The sequence below is a fragment of the Pipistrellus hanaki genome, assembly GCF_964339955.1.
Source record: "Pipistrellus hanaki genome assembly, chromosome: 9".
NCBI classification, from domain to species: domain Eukaryota; kingdom Metazoa; phylum Chordata; class Mammalia; order Chiroptera; family Vespertilionidae; genus Pipistrellus; species Pipistrellus hanaki.
Window position 1 is genome coordinate 77,632,251 of NC_140511.1, and position 21,928 is coordinate 77,654,178.

The window sequence follows — 21,928 nt, forward strand, 5'->3', positions numbered from 1 at the left end:
AAAAAAATTAAGATAAGAGATGAGGGACAAGAGAGAAAAGGAAGTCAAGGATGGCCAGAATTGTAGCATGCGCAGTGGTGTGGCTGACAGAGCCATCTTCTGAGATGGGGACAATGGGAGTGGAATTGAGAGTTCTGTTTTTGACCCGTATGTGAAGCCAGTTCCACTTGTAAACACACCCAGGGCTAAGTGCTGACTTCTTTAACAATATCCTCGGGTCTCTTTTGGCTGCAGGACTGCTCAGTGGAATCCATGTTGTTAACCAATAATCAGCTGTTTCACACCCAGTGTGTAAGCCAGAGGCGATGCTCATGGGGGTCTGTCCATTCTTGGACACTGCTTCAAACTCACCAACACCACCAGCAGCAATCAGGACAGCACAGTCAGCTTGAGAAGTGCCTGTAATCATGTTTTTTCTTTAAGTATATTTTACTGCCGAAACCGGTACCAGTTTGGCTCAGTGGATAGAGCATCGGTCTGCGGACTGAAAGGTCCCAGGTTCAATTCTGGTCAAGGGCATGTACTTTGGTTGCATGCACATCCCCAGTAGGGGTGTTGCAAGATTGATGGTTCTCTCTCATTAATATTTCTAACTCTCTACCCTCTCTCTTCCTCTCTGTAAAAAATCAATCATATATATATATATATATATATATATATATATATATTGAATATATTTTTTAAAATCAATCTTTATTGTTCGTATTATTACAAAAGTTCCTCATTTCCCCCCCTCCCTCCACCAGGTTCCCACCCCACCCTCTGCCCTTTCCCCACCCCTCATTGTCCTCATCCATAGGTGCACAGTTTATGTTCAGTCTCTTTGTTGTGGGGTCGAACCCTGGGTTCAAAATAAGACCACCGGAGACTGGTTAATTAATTAAAAAAAAAAAAAAAAGCAAGCAAGGATTTATTGAACTGGCCAGGACAGCCACAAGAGCACCACATGCAGGTGGACTCCAAATGACTGCACCATTTCAGGGGTAGGCAATTCCTTTTAAAGGTTTAAACCGCAAGAATTTTCCTTTTGTTCCTAAAATCCTAAAGACTAAATTCTAAAGACTGGGGACAGCCTGCAGGGTTGGGGTTCCCAGTCACATCCTGCTGGACATTGGAATGTGGCCCTATCTTGCGATAGGGATAACACAGAAGCAGAGCTCAGCTGTTAGACTCTAAAGGTTATCTACAGTTTCTATCCCCGAAGCTACTGAGTCAGTGGGAATCAATCTCCTGTGGTCCTGGTCCCAGGCAAGGGCAAATTGCCTTAGCCTCCAGGTCTCCATCTGGAAGCTGAGGTAAGTACCCTGTGTTTTAATCAGATGCAAGGGCCAAACTATAGGGTTGAAATTCAAACAGCAGTTTTTACCAAAATATGGTTGCCACTATATTTCACTCTTCCCGCATCCACCACTCCCCTTTTCCCCGAGAATTGTCAGTCCACTCCCCTCCCGTATCTCTGATTCTATTATAATCAACAGTTAATATTGTTCATCAGGTTTTTTAATTTCCTTGTTTTTTTAAAAATTAATAAACTTTTATATTTTTAAATATAAATTTTATTGATTTTTTACAGAGAGGAAAGGAGACGGATAGAGAGTTAGAAACATCGATGAGAGAGAATCACCGATCAGATGCCTCTTGCACACCTCCCATTGGAGATGTGCCCGCAACCCAGGTACATGCCCTTGACCAGAACCAAACCCGGGACCTTTCTGGCGCTCTATTCACTGAGCCAAACCGGTTTCGGCAACTTTTATATTTTTAAGAATAAATTTTAAAATCTAATAATTTTAAACCTTGTTTTTTCTGCCCTGGGAACTAAGAAGCAAACTTGTTGACATGTAAACTTGCCCTTAGGCTATCAAAAGTCGTAGCCATTCAAATGTAAATGAACACATTGTTTAAAGATAGCTGCTGGCTGGAATTGGATTACCTGTTCTGGTTGGGAAGGGCTTGTCCTCCCTTTTCTCCATTAAAATTAAAAAAACATTAAAAAAATATGTATTTTACTGTAATGTTTTTGATATAAAGTCCGTGTCCTGGGGCATCAGTGATGGCCACATAATCCTTGCAGGTCTCGAATTTCCTACCAGGAGGCATCAATGGTGATACCAAGCTCATGATCAGCTTTCAGTTTATCCAAGACACAGGCATACTTGAAGGAGCTCTTCCCATCTCATTTTTCGATGGTTCTCCTATGAATCCGACCACATTTGTAGGTCAGGTGCCCAGCAGTGGTGGGCTCGCCTGAATAGATGGGTCCAATAGTGACGATGTTGATATGAATCTGCCTTTCCCATTTTGCGTTTGATTTAGTGGCGGTTTTCACGACACACCTGTGTTCTGGAAGCAAACCTATTGGGAAAAAAGAGGTGACGAGTTCCAACTATTTATTACCAATGATTCTGGCTCCAATTACAATGTGTTCCCTTCACCGCCGCTAGCCTCTCCCCAACCCCCCACCCACATCCAAGCGATTGCCAGACACCAGCAGCTGGGCGTCCTACAATCTAACTCAAGTCTGGCACCATCTACCAGGAGTGCTAAACGAATGTCCTCTGTTAAAGCGTTTTATTCATGCCATCTTTCACTAATAAATTCCATTTAAAATTCTTTTTTTAAAATATATATTTTATTAATTTTTTATAGAGCGGAAGAGAGAGGGATAGAGAGTTAGAAACATCGACCAGCTGCCTCCTGCACACTCCCTACTGGGGATGTGCCTGCAACCAAGGTACATGCCCTTGACCGGAATCCAACCTGGGAACCTTGAGTCTACAGGCTGACGCTCTATCCACTGAGCCAAACCGACCAGGGCTTAAAATTCTTTATTCAAAAAAAAGAAAAGAAAAAGAGAACAAAAGAAACTCTTTATTGAGCATCTGCTCTGGGCCCTGAATTTAAGAGAGCCGCGGGCGGACCTTCGTGGGTTTCCCCGCCCACCACAGCGAGGTCCAATCGGGTCCGCGGAGTCCCGGAAGCGGCCTTGGGGCGGCATCGTGTACTTCCGGTCGGGCCGGTGGAGCCGCTGCCCGGGGAGGTGTGGAGGCGGCTGCTGTCCTAGCGCCCGAGGAACATGTTCTACCACGTAAGCGGGCACCGGGCGGCGGCGAGGGCAGGCCCCGGGCAGCGCGGGGCGGGGCGCCGGGCCAGCGGCCGCTTCTCGGCCCGCCTGCCCGCTGAGCCCTGCCTGGTCTCCATCCCCTCTCCCCGCAGATCTCCTTGGAGCACGAGATCCTGCTGCACCCGCGCTACTTCGGCCCCAACCTGCTCAACACGGTGAAGCAGAAGCTCTTCACCGAGGTGGAGGGGACCTGTACCGGCAAGTGAGTGCCGCGCTCCCCGGGCCGCGTGCAGCCCGGTCCCCAGCGCCTCCTCCTGCAGGGTCCTGCCCCCTGCCCTGGGGAGCCCTCGTAGGCGCCTAGGCAATCAGTGGCTTCTTGCCTCGGGTGCCCAGGGCGCCTTCTGCAAAGCTGGATCACAAGATTTCCCCCCTCAGCGGAGGCTGGCCATGCATCCCCTCCGCCAGCATTTCCAAAGCCCCCTTGGGTACCAGGTCCTGTGTTGGTCGCTGGGAACAAGGACCTCAGAGTTAGAGGGAGGCCAGCCCTGATGGAGCTCACACTCTCATCACCACCCTCCGCCTGTGATTCTGCTGGTTCCCCTGCCCCCCATGCCCAGGGACCTGACACGCCACATCTCTGGGCTGTGTACAGAGAGGACTCGCACATGTGTGCGTGAGCTGGGAGGAGCCTAGCACCGAGGAGTACTTGGCCTCCATCATTAAAATAACCGGGCCATTTTTTGAACACTCAGGTTCCCGAGCCTCACCCTATCACTACATACTCAATTCTCAGAACGGGGCTGGCACTCTGCATTTTAATTGGCTCCTCCCAGTGATTCCGAGGGTCTCTTGGTTCAAGCACTGCAGTCTCCTGGGACATGTTTTGTGAAGCTATGAGAGCAATGTTTGGCGTTACAGTTACTGACCCGTGTCCTGTCGTTCTTGGCCACTAAGCTCTGGGGCAGGGGTGCCGTCTGCTGCCCCTTTGTGCTGTCTCTGATTCTTGTTGCAGGTGGTTTTGGAGGCTCTTCCACATACTGTGCCTTTCTCTCTGTCATCCCCCTTGCAGGTATGGCTTTGTCATTGCCGTCACCACCATCGACAATATTGGCGCGGGTGTGATCCAGCCCGGCAGGGGCTTCGTCCTGTATCCGGTTAAGTACAAGGCCATTGTTTTCCGGCCCTTTAAAGGGGAAGTCGTGGATGCTGTTGTCACTCAGGTCAACAAGGTGAGACCGCACTCGGGGAGGAAGTGGGTGGTCCCTCAGGAGCTGTATGGTGGGTCCCGACTCCACTTGCTAACCATGCGTCCTCGGCCACATCACTTCTTTGTGCTTCCGTTTTCTCACCTGTCAAATGGTCCTGCCTCAGGTGCATGTCAGTCCGTGTTAATAGTCATGATGGTAGTAGCCTCCACTGGTGGAGGAGCTACTGTGAGCCAGGTGATGTGTAAAGCCTCCCAGTGACTGACAGGTGGTGCTTTTATCCCTTTTTGTAGAAGCTTAGGCTGAGAGAAACTAAGTCTGGTGGCCAAGGTCATGTGACCAACAAGTGTTGAAGTCCCCGGCCGCAGCTCTCACTACTACACTGTATTTGCTTACCTTACAACGAACGCTTGAAAAAAGAGAAATGAAAGCGTTACAGTTGTGTGGTTTCAATACGTGGAGAGTTTGTTAGGAGTCAGAGAAAGACGAGACGCTGAGAAGACTTGGGCACAAAAGTAAAAGCAAGGGCCACTCCTTTTGCTTCCAGGTTGGACTCTTCACAGAAATTGGACCCATGTCCTGCTTCATCTCCCGCCATGTGAGTGTGGGCACGCTGGGCGGGGCTGAGGAGAGACCCCCATCCGGGACCATCTCCTTCAGCATCCACTCAAAGTGCTCAGCCAGTCTCACTTTCCTTCCAGTCCATCCCGTCCGAGATGGAGTTTGATCCTAACTCCAACCCACCCTGTTACAAGACAATGGATGAGGTGAGCGGGTAGGGAGAAGTCAGAGACAGGAGGGCGTGAGCCGCTCTGAGGGAGAGGATTGGCTGGGGTTTGCGGGGTGGGGGTGGGGGGAGGGTGGGGAGTCTGAGTGTTCTGTTCCCTCCTCCCAGGACATTGTGATCCAGCAGGACGATGAGATCCGCTTGAAGATCGTGGGGACCCGCGTGGATAAGAACGACATTGTGAGTCTCTTGTCTGCCTCCCTTCCCGTGCCAGGCAGAGCCGGGAGCTATGGGCCTCTCACCACCGAGACTTCCCGGGGGTCTGTGCTCGTCTGCCCGAAGCGGGGAGGGGTGGGCAGAAGGCCTGGGGTTGGGGCTTAGAGGATGGGTCAGTGCTCGCTTAGGCCTCATTTCCTTTTTTACCTTCCCTCCTGCAGTTCGCCATCGGCTCTTTGATGGACGATTACTTGGGTGAGTGTCCGGTCATGCCTGCCGGGTTGCTGCCCGGGGAAGGGGTGTGTGGGGACAGGGGTGGAGGTGGGATTTGATGCTTGAGGCACAGATAGAGGGAACTGCCTTGCCGTCTGCTTGGAAGATCCAGGACGTGTGCCCTTGGGATGAGAAGTGCAGGTACCGCTGCCCCAGGCTCTGGTCTAACCAACAGCTTTTCCTCTTCTCCTAGGGCTTGTGAGCTGAACTCCGTGGCGCCTCCTCCCTTGTTTGACTCTTACCTAGGGAGCGTGATGGTCACACCTCCCATGTTGTCCAGAGGCCCAGTCTGGCTGCTGTGGGAGAGGCAAGGAAGGCTCCTTGTCCCGGAAGACATCCGACTCCTCTTCCGGCTTAGCAGCCACTCCCAGACCCTGATTGTGTTCTGACCCTGATGCCCTTTGGTTCTGTGGAACTGTTACCCTTTGGTAAAAGCGCTTCTTTTTAAACTGTAGTTGATGCTTGCCCCTCATTTCTTGGCCCTATGCTTCAACTAGCCTCCGCCACAGCGGAATCTGACCAATAACCCTTTCACCAAAGTCTACAGCAGCCCTCATTGAAGGAAAGGTGCTTAGGTTTTGTCTTTGGCTTCCAGCAAATGATATTGTTAGAGCCGCTCTGAATACCAGTCTAGTTTCCTCATACTTTCCCTTCCCTCACCCTAAAAATGACTAAGAGCGTAGCTGGGAGAGCAGACAACAAGGGAGGTGAACAAGAGGACCGTAAGGACACAGACTGTGGGGTCCCCACACAGCTCTGCCTAGGATGCGTACAAAGGCCTTTGTGTGCTGAGCAATCGCTGCACTAACCTGAACTGATGAAGTGACTGCAGGACTAAACACATCCTCCTCTCCCTCTCTCTGCCACACTATTGGTCTCCCTCTCTCTGCCACACTATTGGTCCATCTGGAGTGCCCTTCCCCAGCCTGGCTGCTTCCTGCCCACTCCTCTAGCAAATCCCGGGAGTTCTTCCTGACTCCCGCGGGAAGCAGAGCTGTGCAGCAGGAAGCTTGGGGTTGGAGTTGCTGCAGCCCTGCTCGCAGCCCTGTTCGTGGCTACGTTTCCTCACTGTGAAATGGGCATTCCACCCTCTTTGGATGGCTGCTACTGCAGGTCCTGCAATAATGTTTCTTTCAACATTGATTTGTTCAACGTCTCTTTCTTCTTTTTTTTCATTCAACGTTTTTTTATAACATTGGTAAGATTCCTTACCAACTTTTTTAAAAAAATATATTAGCATTTTTTAAAAATATATTTTTATTGATTTCAAAGTGGAAGGGAGAGGGAGAGAGAAATGTCAATGATGACAGAATCATTGATCAGCTGTCTCCTGCATGCCCTCTACTGGGCATCCAGCCTGCAACCCGGGCATGTGCCCTGACCAAGAATAGAACCGACCTCCTGGTTCACAGATCCACACTCAACCACTAAGCCACACCTGCTGGGCTGCAACTTACCTCTTGCTTGTGTCAATTAGTCTCATAAACTTGGTTTCTTTTTCTTTTTTTTAAAGAGTTTTTTTGCTTTTTGTGTTTTTTTTTAATATATTTTATTGATTTTTTTTTTACAGAGAGGAAGAGAGGGATAGAGAGTTAGAAACATCGATGAGAGAGAAACATCGATCAGCCTCCTCTTGCACACACCCTACCGGGGATGTGCCTGCAACCAACATACATGCCCTTGACCGGAATCGAACCTAGGACCTTTCAGTCTGCAGATCGACACTCTACCACTGAGCCAAATCGGTTTCGGCATAAACTTGGTTTCTTTATATGTCATTTTTTATTTTTAAAAATATATATATTTTATTGATTTTTCACAGAGAGGAAGGGAGATAGTTAGAAACATCGATGAAAGAGAATCATCGGTCAGCTGCCTCTTGCATGCCCCCTACTGGGGATGTGCCCTCAACCAACGTACATGTCCCTGACCGCAATTGAACCCAGGACCTTTCAGTCCACAGACTGACGCTCCATCCACTGAGCCAAACTGGTTTCTGCTTTTTATGTGTCATTTTAAAAAAAATTATTACTTTATTTTATTTTTTCCTTATCCTCCCATTACATCCCCCCCCCCCCCCAGGTCATGCCCTCACCCCCCTGTTGTCTGTGTCCATTGGTTAGGCTTATATGCATGCATACAAGTCCTTTGATCTCTCGCGTTCTTATATGTCATTTTGTTTAAAGCTGCAGAACTTAGCAGCAGCATCCAGTGGGGAATTACTGTATATGCAAGTGGCTGGCATAGAGCCTGGCCCATGAGAGGCATTCAACTTAATTGTAATTACTACACGATGCAGTGGCTGTTGCCTGAGGTGACTTTGGCTCCCAGGGGATATTTGGCAATGGACATTTTTGGATGTTGCAAGTGGGTGGGGGCGTTACTGCCTTCTAGTAGATAGAGGCCAGGGATGAGGCTAAACACCCCACAGGGTAAATAGTACAGTCCCCCCAACAGTTACTTAGCCTCAAACATCTGAGTAACGAGGTCTAGAAACCCCTAACAGAAGCATCCAGAATAAGGCCTGGAACACGGTGAAAATGTGGTTCTGTTCCCCTTGCCTTCCCGACTCCTGGACTGCTAGATGGGGTTCCATTCAGGCCTCTGAGGGGGTCAGAAACATTATTTTGCTATTGTCTCCCTCTTCATTTTTTAATTAAGTAAAATTTCAGTTATTTCATTGAGGTAAGTTAGATTCACGTGGATGCCTGTCTTCGGTATTTCCAGCTCTCGGCACTGCGCCAGCTTTTCCCAGTTTGTTAAACCAGGAAGGTTACTGTGCCGGGTCTGTGGCCACGTTTCCTACAGTTATTGCCTTGCCTGGCCTTGGTCCCCACTAGGTTGGGGGCAAATGAGTCCCAGATAACTTGGATGGTTTCCCAACATCCCACAGGTACCTGGGCCTTCCTCTTGATTGTCTCATGCCTCCAAGGTTGCCAGTGACTGCCCAGTCCGTATCTTAGCAAGATCTGCCAGTGGCCCAGATTCTGCTGAACTGATCTCAGACTCAGGACCTGTCCTTCCCTTCACGCACAGGTGGACAGACACTCCGGTGTCCAAGCGCAATACTGAAACTATTCCCACTGCAGATGCCATTCTGAATGTGGCTAGAGGAACCTGCGTGTGTGCAGTCTCCTTAGGCGGTGTTGCTTAGCAACACCTCTCCCATCCTCCTGGCTCTCCCAGCTGCTCCTATACCAAGAGGGAGGAAGAGTTGAGGCTGTTACATCCATGCTCGCTCCCCTGCAGAAAGCTCCATTCTCTAATCGGTCATGCAAACTGCCCCTCTTGAATAAACATAAAGGAATGGATTTACTGTCTGCCTCATGATGTGTGAGTGAAAGAAAGTTCAGCCATCAACTCTGCAAAGTGCTTTCACAAACATCTCAACCTACAGTAACATTTTGTAGATGGGGAAATGTGGCCAGGCAATTCGCCCAAAAGCAGTGTTCGAATTTGAATCCAGGTTGGTCTGACTCCAAATACCATCTTTTAGTCAATAAGCCCACTTGCTTCGCAATTGAGAATTGCCCAACTTGGAGGAAATGTGTGCGTGTAACCGGTCAAGGAAGTCTGCGAGGTAGGTGAGGGTTTGTATTTGGCGGGAACGGGGAGGATACGAGGTAGGGTGCCCGGATGAACAGAGCGCTGGGGTTTGCAGCTTGCACGTGGGTTTGGCCCAGTCAGAAGACCTTTCTGGCCGCAAAGAGGACCTACCCGGGAGCCTCATCCATTCTTTTGGGAAGGGTAACGGCAGGTGACGTTGGAGAGGGGAGCTGAGCTGCACTAAGGAGGTGGAGAAAACGAAGCCAGTCTAAAGCTTTGCTGCAGTCGCATCAATGCAAGTGCTCGGGAACTCAGGAGCAGACAAGGCCAAGGGCCTGGGGACGCATTTCTAGAAAGCATGGCGATTAAAAAGTACACCAATCCACATCGACCCCGCAACCTCCCAAGAGCTATCGCTTTAAGAAGCGCGAGTCTTTAGCGTCACGTGGCCTTGGCGCCCGGGGATTTCACAGGCGCTTCCCAATGACCAATCGCGTGGCTGGAAGCCTCCTGGGGGCGGGAACTTCGCCAGGTGCTCGCGGATTGGCCGTGCCCGCGGATGCGGGCCCAGCGCTGAGAGGGAATCAGTGTGGGCGGGGTGAGCAGGGCCGCAGCCGCCGCCGCCGCCGCGGGCTCGGGAGCCAGCTTCGTCGGCCGGAGCCTCAGGTGAGCAAGCCCTCGCAGACCCCAGGTCTCCCCGCAGTGCTGCGCGGTGCGCACTCGGACCCGCCTAGAGCCCCCTCCGCCGGGGGCCCGCCCCCTTCGCCGACCACGTGACCAGAGTTCCGTAACCCTTGACCTCCTGCACCGCACCCCGCCACCTCTGGCTCTGGGATGCGTGCAGCTGGGTGGGAAGATGCGCAGCGCGGAGGCCGGTAGCGGTTAGTTCCCACGCCTCCCTCCCCGTCTGGCTAGAGGCTGCGGATGCCGAGGGGAGGCTGGGGAGCGGGACATCTTGGTCCGAGACCGGACTTTGCGGGTCTGAATGGGGGCGCATACTAGGCACCCTCCCTCCGCGCCTTCGCGGGGCTGAACCTCATCATGCTCCCATTTCACAGATGGGGAAACAAACCTGACAGTCATCTGTCGGCGGGGCTCCAACGCCAGGGCTGAGCGCTGGGAACAAACCCTTGTTCTTAGCCCTGAGGACTCGGAACAAGGGTGTGGGTCCCTGCTCCCTCCTCGGTGCTCGCTGGCTGATCTTGGACGAGTCATGTGTTAGTTTACCTATCTGAGCGGTGACTTCCTGGGCTGTGGAATAGACACAATACTTAACAGAACTCAGGAAGTGGAGGTATAGGCCTGTAAGCACTTAGCTCAGTGCCTCAGGCATAGCATGTGCTCAGAAGAATAGCCGTTCTCCGTCTTTTTCAGCAGCTGTTTACTGAGGGCGGATGATGCGCTGACACTGCTGGACGCTGGGGATGCAAAGGTGAGCGAACGGGCCGATCCGTGCGGGCATGGAGCTTCCAGTCCAGTGGGGAGGGAGGTGCTAGTCAGAAAGCGACACAAATGTGTCCTTACACATGGTGGTAACTGCTGTGAAGGCAAAGCGCTGGGCCGGCCTGAGGAGACTCCCCTGAGCCCGTGACGTCTGAATTGAGATGCGAAGTCCGAGGCATCCGCTAGGCAGAGGGGTTGGGGTGCAGAAGGCGAAGGAGAGCGTGTTAAGTAGAGGAAACAGAATACAGGGTCGACATTAGGTGTCTTTGAGGAGATGGAGAGAGGCCGAGGGCAGGAATGCCGCGCACAGAAGCGTGGGAAGAGGTGGCAGAAGCAGTGCGCATGCTGGGGGTGGAGCCACAGTAACAGGTGTATTCATTCCAAAGGCAGCGGGACCCGAGGGAGGAATGCTGTGGGGCGGCCGGGCAGGGTGCCCGTTGGATTGAGGGACCCGGAGGTCACCCGGTGAGCCCTGGCAGAGAGGAGCAGAGGGGCAGCGCCTGGGTGGGTCACCATGCGACCCTGCCTTGCTTCCGGAGGGGCTGGGGACCTGCCTTCTGATTGTGTTGTGTGGTTGGAGTTTTTTGTTGGGTTCACATTCTGCCATATTCTGTGGATGGAAGAGCAGGTTCCCACTTTTAGGCCTCACAGCCAAACTGGGGAAGACGAGACACATGGGCAAAAAACAACTGTTAAAAGCCTGACGTCCCAGATGGCAGATGGGGCAGGAAGACCTCCAAGGAGAGGCGGGATGTGCCTCAGCAGAGGAGGGAGTGGGGGCTTTGGAGCAGAGAGGGCGACAGACAAGCGTGGGTACGGGGGATGGGCACAGGGAGGCTGCCAGACGCCAGGCCCGGCTCCTGGGAGGAGGGACCCGCCTGGACAGCCGGGGGGCTTCGGGTCGAACACAGAATGTCACCCTGGGGTGTGGGCTGACCTTTCATAAGCAGCAGGGAAGGACTGGAGAGTTTTGAGCCAGAGGGTGTCCCATAAAATAGTGTTTTCATCAAGGTTTGGTAGATGGTGGTTGTAGCAAGAGTCCAAGGAAGAAGGATGAAGATTGTGTTTATAACGAGCCATGGTGATGGCCTTCCCTTTGGGTAGTGCCCTGGTCCCTGGCTTTCTTTTTAAAAAAATCATATTTTTATTGATTTGGGAGAGGGAGAGAGAGAGATAAACATCCATGATGAGAGAGAATCATGGATCGGCTGCCTCCTGCATGCCCCGCACTGAGGATGGAGCCCAAAACTCAGGCATTGCCCTTGACTGGAATGGAACCCGGGACCCGTCAGTCCCCAGGCCGATGCTCTCCACGGAGCCAAACCGGCCAGGCATGGCTCCCGGCTCTCCTATGCATCATCTCATTCTGTTCGCATAGCAGCCCTGTTTCCTTGATTTACAATGTAGAACACGCCAGTTGCTCAGACTGGGGAAGGTCTCGGTCACATTCACCAGGAAGGGGTAGGGCTGGGCCGCGAGCCAGTTCCCTGGATCTCTAGGCCAGGCTGTTCTCAGCGGCCCTCCGTCTGCCCTCGGGCCCAGCTCACGTCTGTTGCTCTGAGACTCCGAGTTCCTCCCCTGCACGCTGGCTCGGAGCCCGTGTGGCTGCTCTGGTGGGGAATCTGGAGCAGGAGCTGCAAGCCCCAGGGGAGAGGCCCGGAGGCGGGCTCCCGGGCGCTCAGGGGGGCGGGTGGCTTTTCAAACCTCCCCTCCCTGCCCTCCCCCAGCTCCGCAGGGGCCATGTCGGAGCGAGAGGAGCGGCGGTTTGTGGAGATCCCCCGGGAGTCGGTGCGACTCATGGCGGAGAGCACAGGCCTGGAGCTGAGCGACGAGGTTCTGGCCCTGCTGGCCGAGGACGTGTGCTACCGCCTCCGGGAGGCCACCCAGGTTCGCCCTCACCCCCTCACCCCTCAGCTCTCCTTGGCTCCCCCCAGCCCCCCCACACACACACACAGGGGCTCATTCACCAGATGGATAGGGCTCCTGCCTGTGCTGTGAGGGAGCCCTGCCCCTCCCGGAACCCCCTTCCCGGCGGTTCCCGTTCACAGTCTCCGGGGAGAGACCGAGGCCCCGAGGGACCGTGACTTCGGTGTGGTCTGCGTAAGGGCAGAGCTGGAATGCAGGCGTTCTGATCGCTGCCTGGCATCCTTCTGGCCTCTGTGCACCCTGCTCCCTGTCCCCTGACTCTGCCCCACCCCCCGCCCCCAGAATAGCTCTCAGTTCATGAAGCACACCAAGCGGCGGAAGCTGACCGTGGAGGACTTCAACCGGGCCCTCCGATGGAGCAGTGTGCAGGTGGGCGGTGGGGGCAGGGGGGTGGCGGGGGCAGGTGGGCGGCGGGGGCGGGGGGGTGGCGGGGGCAGGGGGGTGGCAGGGGCAGGTGGGCGGCGGGGGCGGGGGGGTGGCGGGGCAGGTGGGTGGTGGGGGCAGGTGGGCGGCGGGGGCAGGTGGGTGGCGGGGCAGGCGGGTGGCGGGGGCAGGTGGGTGGCGGGGCAGGTGGGTGGCAGGGGCAGGTGAGTGGCCGGTGCAGGTGGCAGTGGGCTCGGCTGGCATGAGCCCACCGCCGTGCCAGGCTCTGGGCTGCAAGCGCGGTGACGCATGAAGCCCCAGTGCTCCCCGAGGAAAGCTGACACGGCAGGACTGCGGGCTGGGCCAGGCCCCTCGGCCTCTGAGTTCAGAGAAGGGAGGGGGCCGGGGCCGGGGTCGGGGAAGGCTGTGGGGAGAGGGGGACGTGAGCTGGGCCTTCCGAGGAGGCTGGAGCAGCGGGGTGTGCAGTCCTGCCGGCTGTTCTGGGCCGGGGGGCGGGCGGGGTCTTGTCCTCACGGCTGGGTGGGTGTGAGCAGGGGGACCAGTGCGGGGTGGGGCGGGTGACTGTGGGAGGAGGAACCATGTTCTACGTCCTGACCCGGTGAGCACGGTCCGCCAGCTGAGCTTCCCGGACGGGCCTACTGCCCCAGACCGCTCCTCCCCCTTCCTCGGTGGCTGGGCTTCCCCCCCGGGTGAGGCCGCCTGCCCCGGAGCCTCCTCCGGAGCCAGCCTGCTCTCGCTCCGGCAGGCCGTGTGTGGGTACGGAGCCCAGGAGGGGGAGCTCTGCTTCCCCGAGGACCGGGAGGTGAACCTGGTGGAGCTGGCCCTGGCCACCAACATCCCCAAGGGCTGTGCCGAGACGGCCGTGAGAGGTGCGTGCGTCCTCCGCGGAGTGGGCACAGAGCCAGGCTGGCAGAGGCGTGGGGCTGGGCTGGCGGGCGCATGGGGCACAGCTGGGGGAGGGGGTGGGGGGCGCACGATGGGGGCAAAGCCCAGGCTGAGCCCTCTCTGCTCTGGTTCCAGTGCACGTCTCCTACCTGGACGGCAAAGGGAACCTGGCGCCGCAGGGCTCGGGTAAGGCGCTGTGGGGAGCGGGCCCCGGGTGACCCTCCTCCCGGGGGAGCTGCGGGCGGTGCCTCTGCACCCCTGGACTTCACCACGCCCTGTCCTGAGGGGCGCTGGTGTCTGCCAGGGGCTCAGAGCTGCTCCCAGTCAGGATGCTGCCAGTTGGGTGCTAGCACGGAAGTCTGGGCAGCACGCTGGGTCCCTGAGGGGTTGCCTCACTCCCAGGGTCTGCCGAGCAGAGCTGGGGCTCCAGGACTGAGCTCCTGCCTGGCAGAGGGTGGGTGGGGGGCAGTGTGCAGAGCACAGGGGAGCGGAGAGCTTGCAGGGTCTGTGGTGCTGGCGGCTCTGCTCTGGGGGTCCTGTCTGAGCAGGCTCCTGGGGGTGGGGGTGGGGGTTGTGGGGGTGCTAGCAAGAGAGGCCCAGAGGGCTGAGCTCTCCACCCTGACCACCTCCTGCCCCTCGTCTCGCAGTGCCCAGCGCTGTGTCTTCGCTGACCGATGACCTGCTCAAGTACTACCAGCAGGTGACGCACGCTGTGCTGGGGGACGACCCTCAGCTGATGAAGGTAGTGAGGCCCCCGTTTGGGACACTCAGTCCAGCTTTCGAATTCTCGTGAGATTCTCTCAGCTGCCCACTTCCTGTCCTCTGCACACTGACGGGCTGCCGTGTGTGTGTCTGTGTGTGTGTGTGTGTGTGTAAGAGAAAGAGAGAGAAGAGAGAGAGAGCTGGCCAATGCCCTTCCCACGCCCGGAGGAACCCTGGTCCTTAGGGGATGGGCGGCTAGGCAGGGCCCTGGGGAGCCTCCCCATACTTCTGTCCCAGAGCCCACTCTTGGGGAGTCTGTGGCAGGACCTGGGGCTACGTGGGGCATCCACACTGCAGCTGTCATTGCCTGGACCTGAGGTCGGGGTGGGTGGGGTGAGGGGTGGGGAGCAGAGGAAGCAGAGAGAGCCAGGCCCGCTCCGACCTCCCAGGCCTCAGACAGCGCCTGCTGCAGCTTTGCGCTCTGGGACTCCCAGGCCGCTGGGCAGTGCCCCTGGTCCTTCTGTCCACCTGTTCCCCAGCCCAGGGCAGGGCCGCTGCGGGCCTGACACTGCTTCCCCAGACCCGGAGCTTTGGGGCTTCACCCAGAGCAGTGGGGAGGGCACAGGTGGCGGAGGTGCTGGGCTAAGGCGGTTTTCTTCATTTACGTCGATGTGCTTTTCTGCTGTAAGAGCAGTGCCGGCAGGTGTTTATGTGGAAGTGCTGTGACAGACACACAGTAGGAAGTGAAAGTCTCCTGGGAGACTGTGCATAAGCGGTGGTTACTCCGGTATAAACAACGGGCGCTACCAGCTTCTGGGTTTAGAACCACTGCTTTTCTCAGTTAACAATGTGTTGGAAGATCTGACTTTGGGTGGTGGGCACACGAGGCATTGTGTCATAGACGATGGTACTTAAAATCTATATCATTTCATTAGTCAGTGTCACCCCAGTAAATTGAACTTAAAAAGGTGAAATGAAGCTCCAGCCAGTCTGGCTCAGTGGATAGAGCATCGGCGTGTGGACCAAAGGGTTCCAGGTTTGAATCCCGTCAAGGCATGTACCCTGGCCCCGGCCCTGGTCAGGGTGCAGTGCGGAAAGCATCCAGTTGATGTGTTTCTCTCACATCGATGTTTCTCTCTATTTCCACCTCTCTCCCACTCTCCGTAAAAATCAGTGGGAAAACATCCCCAGGTGAGGATGAACAACAATAACAAAAAGTGAAATGAGCCCTACCCGGTTTGGCTCAATGGATAGAGCGTCAGCCTGTGGACTGAAGGGTTCCAGGTTCGAATCTCGCCAAGGGCACAAGCCTGGGTTGCAGGCTTGATCCCCAGTGTGGGTGTGCAGGAGGCATCCAATCAGTGATTCTCTCTCATCATGGGTGTTACTATCTCTCTCTCCCTCTCCCTTCCTCTCTGAAAACAATTCAGATATATTTAAAAACAAAGACGTTGGTTCTGCCTGGGGCTGGCGGGTCCAGTGCGGCTGCCCTTCCTTTTCAGATTGCTCTCCAGGACCTGCAGACCAACTCCAAGATCGCGGCGCTGCTGCCCTACTTCGTGTACGTGGTCAGCGGGGTGAGTGACAGGCGGGCAGGGAGAGCGCTGGTGGGAGGCGGCGGCCCCGCAGCAGGTCGGGCCCATGGAAGTGCCACCGGCATGCAGGCTGCTGTGCACCCTCCTGTGCCCCTAAGCCAGAGGTCGGCAAACTGCGGCTCGGGAGCCACGTGCAGCTCGAGAGCTGCGGTTTGCCGCTCTGTTGAGTAATGCGTGTGCCGACAGCCCCCCTACGCGGGCCTCTTCCGCCCACAGGTGAAGTCTGTCAGCCACGACCTGGAGCAGCTGCACCGGCTCTTGCAAGTGGCGCGCAGCCTGGTTCGGAACCCGCACCTCTGCCTGGGGCCCTACGTCCGCTCTCTGGTCGGCAGTGTCCTCTACTGCGTCCTGGAGCCGCTGGCCGCCTCCATCAACCCCCTCAACGACCACTGGACCCTGCGGGACGGCGCCGCCCTCCTCCTCAGCCACATCTTCTGGTAGCCACGGCCGGGCGGCTGCAGAGCTCAGGGGTCGGGGAGGGGCTGGGTTGCATTCTGCCTTTGAGGCGTGTGTGCAGAGGTGGGGAGCCCCTTCCCTTGGAGCCTCCTCCTCGGTGTGCCGTGGTGACTGGCCCCTCGTTCGCTCCCCCGGTGCCATGCGGGTGCCGTTTTCTCCGCGGGCTGGGACTTAATGGTGTTGGGCAGGCGCTGCCTCAGCCCCTCTAACTGCATGCTGCTCCCACAGGACTCATGGGGACCTTGTCAGTGGCCTCTATCAGCAGATCCTGCTGTCCCTGCAGAAGGTCTTGGCAGACCCTGTGCGGCCTCTCTGCTCTCACTACGGGGCTGTGGTGGGGCTGCACGCCCTTGGCTGGAAGGTGAGGACCTGGCCTCTCTCACGGTGCCTTAGGAGTTGCCATTTGTAATTAGGAAAATGGTATGTGTGTGTCTTTGATCATAAAAATGGTGTATGCTTGCTGCTGCTGCTGTGCACTGAGTTCTTGCCTTAGGCCAGGCTCAGTGCTAGCCTTTTTTTTTTTTTATGCTCATGTCCAGGTGTATTAGATACTTCTATTTTATTTTTTTCTACTTGTATTTTTGGGATAAATTTTTTTGTTTTTTAAAAATGTACTTTCATGGATTCATTATTTTTTTAGAGAGGAAGGGAGAGGGAGAGAGGGAGGGACACACTGATGAGAGTGAACTACTGGGGATCAACCTGCAAATGGGCATGTGCCCTGAGAATCAAACTCCTGGCCTTTCCATGTACAGGACGGACACCCCAACCAACTAAGCAACACAGGCCAGTGCTTATTTTTTTAAATTTTTATTGATTTCAGAGAGGAAGAGAGAAGGAGAGAGAGAAACATCAGTGATGAGAGAGAATCACCCATTGGCTGCCTCCTGCACAATGCACACTGGGGATTGAGACTGCAACCCTGCTTGTGCCTGTGATGATCGAATCTGGGATCCTTCAGTCTGCAGACCAATGCTCAACCACTGAGCCAAACCAGACGTGGCTATTTCTTTTTTTTTATTGAATTTACTACTGGCCCGGTGCATCAGTTTGTGCTCAATGAAAGAAAGTTAATTAGAAGAAATCTATATACATGAAAAGCTAATGTGCTAAGTGTCCGACTGTCCGGGTGATGACATCACGTAGTAATGCCCAGCTTCCTCTCCCTAGCGATGACTATCCTCCTTGGAGTTTCTTCAACCCAGGAACACAACTTGCTTTATAGCCAGGTGTAAACATTTTACACTTTAACCAAATGTCTGTGAAGTGTTTTCCTGTGCCTCATCTCATTTGATCTTGACAGAATCCCCTTCTTTATATGTATTGCAAATGCTCGAGTCAATGTTTATTTTTATTATTTTATATATATATATTGATTTTTTTTTTACAGAGGAGAGAGATAGCTAGAAACATAGATCAGCTGCCTCCTACAACCCTCTCTCCCTCCCCCTCCCCCCCGGATGTGCCCTCAATCAAGGTACATGCCCTTGACCAGAATTGAACCTGGGACCCTTCAGTCCGCAGGCCGTGTTCTCTCATGTGCTGTCCTTGTGTGGATTTAGGGTCAGGTTTATATTGACTCTACAGAATGAGGTGGGGGAGTAGACCGTTTTTATATCTGGTTTAATAAGATTGAGATGCTTTTTTTTGTTTTTGTTTTTTAATGTCTACAGACTTTGTCAAATTTGGTATGGAGTTTTGTCGTTAGATTCTTAATTACTGTGGAACAAAATTATTTGAGCTTTCATAGATCTTGAGTCTGCAGCAAGTCATATTTTTCTAGGAGCTTGTCAGTTCTGTCAGTATTTTCAGATTGAGGATCACTCACCCATCACAGCCCAACAAAGACGTAACCCCCTCTGTGAAGTCTTCACTGCTTCCTCCACTTTGACTTCAGGATTTAAAATTCTATAAGCAGGAGTCCAGGTCATGGACTTGTTTTTGTGGTTTGAGCTGAGCCCCAGTTCACTCCAGGCGAGGACAGCACTGTTTGTATAGGGAAGCAAATGGCAACCTAAATGTCTCTGTTGTTAGCACTGGGCCTCACTCACACCCTCTTAGCCTTTAGTCAGCGATAGGGCACATGTCAGTTATAGCGGATCGCTTTATAGTGTGCCTTTGTACCCAAATCTGCATTCCCAGGGCTCAGTGGAGCTGGTGCATACAGAAGGTTCCAAATAAATGCTGGCTGAGTATGCCAAGCAGGGGGGTTAGGAGGATGGAGCCCTGTCCAGCATCAGGGATAACAGGAAGTCTTTCACGGGAGAAGGTATTTGAGGCCCTCCCTGCACCCCGCTCTCTCCTCCAGGCCGTGGAGCGCGTCCTGTACCCGCACCTGTCCACCTACTGGACCAACCTGCAGGCCGTGCTGGATGACTACTCCGTCTCCAACGCGCAGGTGAAGGCGGACGGGCACAAGGTCTACGGAGCTATTCTGGTGAGTGCGGCCCTCCCAGGAGTGAGCGGCGGGCTTCCCCCGGTCCTCCGTCCTCCTTCCCCCAGCCTCCCTCCTTCCTCCTCCCGCATGGCCTGTCCTCTCTCCTCCGCAGGTGGCCGTGGAGCGGCTGCTGAAGATGAAGGCCCAGGCGGCGGAGCCCGCCCGGAGCGGGCCTGGCGGCCGGCGCCCCGAGGACCTGCCCTGGGACAGCCTCCTCCTGCAGGAGGCCCCTCCGGGGGGCGGCGCGGAGCCCGGCTTCGGCTCCGGCCTCCCGCTGGCGCCGGGCGGCGCGGGGCCGGCGGACCCTTGCCCTCCGGTGACGCTGGCGGACATCTACCGGGAGCTCTACGCCTTCTTCGGGGACAGCTTAGCCACCCGCTTCGGCACGGGGCAGGCCTCGCCCGCGACCCCGCGGCCGCCCGGGGACAAGAAGGAGCCGGCGGCGGCCCCGGACTCGGCGCGGAAGATGCCGCAGCTGACGGCCAGCGCCGTGGTCAGCCCGCCGGGCGAGGACAGCCCCCGGGGCGGCGCGCCCCCGGCCGCCGCCGCCGCGCCCCCGGCCCCCGACAGCCGGCCGCTGCCGCGCGTGCACCGCGCGCGGGGGGCGCCCCGGCAGCCGGCCCCGGGCGCCGGGCCCCGCGACGTCTTCCAGCGGAGCCGTTTCGCGCCGCGCGGCGCCCCCCACTTCCGGTTCGTCATCGCCGGGCGGCAGGCGGGGCGGCGCTGCCGCGGGCGCCGCTTCCAGACGGCCTTCCCCGCGCCCTGCGGGCCGGGCCCCGCCTCCCGCTACGCGCAGAAGCTGCCCATGATCGGCCGCACCGGCCGCCCGGCCCGCCGCTGGGCGCGCTCCGACTACTCGCTGTACCTGCCGCTCTAGCCGCTTTAAATAAAGCCGCCGCCCCGCCGCAGGGTGTCCGCTTGGCGCCGGATGAGGCGGGGCCTGGGCGGTTGTGCGGCCGCCCCGCTTCCGGGGGGCCGGGGAGCCATGGCGCTGCCCTGGCTGCAGCGCGTCGAGCTCGTGCTGTTCGCCGCCGCCTTCCTGTGCGGGGCCCTGGCGGCCGCGACGCTGACCCGGACCCAGGTGCGGGCGGGCGGGCGGGCCGCGGGGAGGTGGAGAGGGGGCGCTCCGCCGCCGCGGACACCGGCCCTGAGCGCGCTCGGCCACTCCTCGCCGGTCGGGTTTCAGTCCTTCTCGTCGAAGGGGCCGCTGCGGGCGCGTCCTCAGCGCCAGGCACAGCCCGCCCCGGCGGCCCCGGCGCCTTCCCCGGTTTGGGGACCAGTCGGCGAGGCCCTGCCGTCCGTCCGCACCGGAGACGCGCTGTGGGAGCTGCGCCTGGACCCCGCGGGGAGTGGGGAGGCGACCGGGCCCACGTGACTGCACGTGCAGTGAGGGTGGTGCCTGGCGGCGCTGGGGAGGGAACAGGCCCCGGTCATCCATGAAGCAGGCACGGGTTTCAGGTTGGCAAACACTGGGCGGCCAGGCTTGCAGGGGGTCGAACTCAGTGTCTAAGTGACCGCCCCCGCAGGCTAAGGAGGGGGGTTCTCACTGAAATGTCACACTCAGACCCTAAAATCCCCATAAGGCCCCGCCCACTCTTAGCTAGTTGGTGAGAGGCCCAGAAAGGAGCTGACAGGGCAGACAGCTGCCCGGTGTGGCCTGTACCCCAGCGCCTGCCCAGCCTGCATCCAAAGGGCGCCACCTGCGATCAGGACTCGCGGCTTCTCTCCGCAGGGCTCCTTCAGCGGCCGCTGTCCCCTGTACGGCGTGGCGGCCTTGAACCGCTCCTCCCTGGCCTTAGCCAGCGGCTCAGCCCCCTCCCTCTGCTACTTCGTGGCGGGGGCCTCTGGCCTCCTGGCCCTCTACTGTCTCCTGCTTCTGCTCTTCTGGGTCTACAGCAGCTGCATCGAGGACACCCAAAGGTGACTGCCCCACTCTGAGGGCCAGGGGCTGAGGCGGGAGGAATCCCACCCCAACCACAAGGCTGTTCTCTCCCTCCTTGTAGAGGCCGCATAGGGCTCCGCATTGCCCTGGCCATCTCGGCTATAGCCATCTTCCTGGTCTTGGTGTCGGCCTGTGTCCTTCGGTTTGGCACCAGTTCTCTCTGCAACTCCATCACCTCTCTGAACAGGACAATTAGGTAATGGGAGACGGGGGAAGCCTGGCCCCATGGGGCTGACCCCTCCGCAGAGGGGATCCTGTACACCCTGTTTTATTCCAGTCAGTTATTCTTCTCTCAAAGGGCACTAAGGCACAAGAGTATTTGGGATATTCCCCCTACCCCTTTCTCACAACTGTCTTTTTGACCTCACAGCTGCTCTGAAGCCCAGAAAATTCCATGGACACCCCCTGGGACCGCTCTGCATTTTTACTCCAACCTACACAATGCTGAAGTGAGGTTTGGGACATGAAAGGCTGAGTGGAGGCCCAGGGACACGCAAATTCTAGAAGCACCTGTGTAGCTTTAAGGGTGCCCACCACTGAGGCTGAGGAGAGCTGAAGGGCTTGTCAGCCCCACAGCAAGCAGTTAGGAGTGGTGTGTGGGCGGAACTGGGTTGAGGGGACCCCGCTCCTCACACCCGTTCCTGTCTCCCACAGAATTCTTCTTGGGTCAATCTGGTATTGTGGTGTGTGGTCCTGGTGCTCCAGGTCGTGCAGTTGAAGTCTGAAGCCACCCCATACCGGCTTCTGGAGAGGGGGGACCCTGAATGGAGCTCTGAAACAGATGTCCTAGTTGGGCCACGCCTTTCCCATCCCTGAAGAGTAAGCAGAGTGCTTCCTGCAGCCAATGGCTCCCTGCCCAAGTGCCTCAATCCTCCTGTCCCCCTCAGCCCTGTTTATGCCGAGAGCCAGTTCCCAGGAAGAGGGAACCCTGAAGACAGGCCCCCCTCCACCTCTCTTACAGCTGCTTTTGTACCAGAATATTATATGACTTTTTCCCTTCATCTTGGTACCGAGTCCTTAGTATTAAAGCACTGCAGGCAGATGGACGGGAGGAAAGAGGAAAGGCTAAACAAATGGAGTACATTCAGGGGTCTGCCCTGGGAGTGACTGCTTTTATTTGCTGTGAT

General features: G+C 56.3%; 3 protein-coding genes and 1 long non-coding RNA gene across 9 annotated transcripts; 3 read left to right on the plus strand and 1 right to left on the minus strand.

Moving 5' to 3' along the window:
• Positions 1-2,980: 2,980 nt before the first annotated feature.
• Positions 2,981-5,939, plus strand: POLR2G (RNA polymerase II subunit G). Its single transcript, XM_084893744.1, has 8 exons — positions 2,981-3,088; positions 3,217-3,326; positions 4,134-4,293; positions 4,817-4,867; positions 4,971-5,036; positions 5,165-5,236; positions 5,434-5,467; positions 5,679-5,939. The coding sequence occupies exons 1-8, from the start codon at positions 3,077-3,079 to the stop codon at positions 5,690-5,692; spliced, it is 519 nt and encodes a 172-aa protein (XP_084749870.1). The 5' UTR covers positions 2,981-3,076; the 3' UTR covers positions 5,693-5,939.
• A 3,635-nt stretch (positions 5,940-9,574) lies between these two features.
• TAF6L (TATA-box binding protein associated factor 6 like) lies at positions 9,575-19,764 on the plus strand. 6 transcript variants are annotated; one of them, XM_084895879.1, is made up of 13 exons: positions 9,848-9,912; positions 10,090-10,325; positions 10,406-10,463; positions 12,202-12,361; positions 12,683-12,769; positions 13,530-13,653; positions 13,805-13,855; positions 14,317-14,411; positions 15,874-15,948; positions 16,183-16,403; positions 16,651-16,783; positions 18,731-18,859; positions 18,972-19,764. In XM_084895879.1, the coding sequence occupies exons 3-13, from the start codon at positions 10,456-10,458 to the stop codon at positions 19,734-19,736; spliced, it is 1,848 nt and encodes a 615-aa protein (XP_084752005.1). In that variant the 5' UTR covers positions 9,848-9,912; positions 10,090-10,325; positions 10,406-10,455; the 3' UTR covers positions 19,737-19,764. The 6 variants fall into 6 exon arrangements, with proteins under 6 accessions (XP_084752000.1, XP_084752003.1, XP_084752001.1 ...); XM_084895878.1 differs by having other exon boundaries at positions 10,409-10,463; XM_084895874.1 differs by lacking the exons at positions 9,848-9,912; positions 10,090-10,325 and adding an exon at positions 9,575-9,697 and having other exon boundaries at positions 10,409-10,463.
• Positions 17,217-18,918, minus strand: LOC311628624. The gene is made up of 2 exons (XR_014796034.1): positions 18,779-18,918; positions 17,217-18,408 (listed from the first exon to the last, which is right to left on the minus strand). It is a non-coding gene; the product is annotated as an uncharacterized lncRNA (long non-coding RNA).
• Positions 19,663-21,802, plus strand: TMEM179B (transmembrane protein 179B). Its single transcript, XM_084895953.1, has 6 exons — positions 19,663-19,940; positions 20,592-20,779; positions 20,863-20,997; positions 21,172-21,250; positions 21,456-21,661; positions 21,707-21,802. The coding sequence occupies exons 1-5, from the start codon at positions 19,788-19,790 to the stop codon at positions 21,615-21,617; spliced, it is 717 nt and encodes a 238-aa protein (XP_084752079.1). The 5' UTR covers positions 19,663-19,787; the 3' UTR covers positions 21,618-21,661; positions 21,707-21,802.
• Positions 21,803-21,928: the final 126 nt, after the last annotated feature.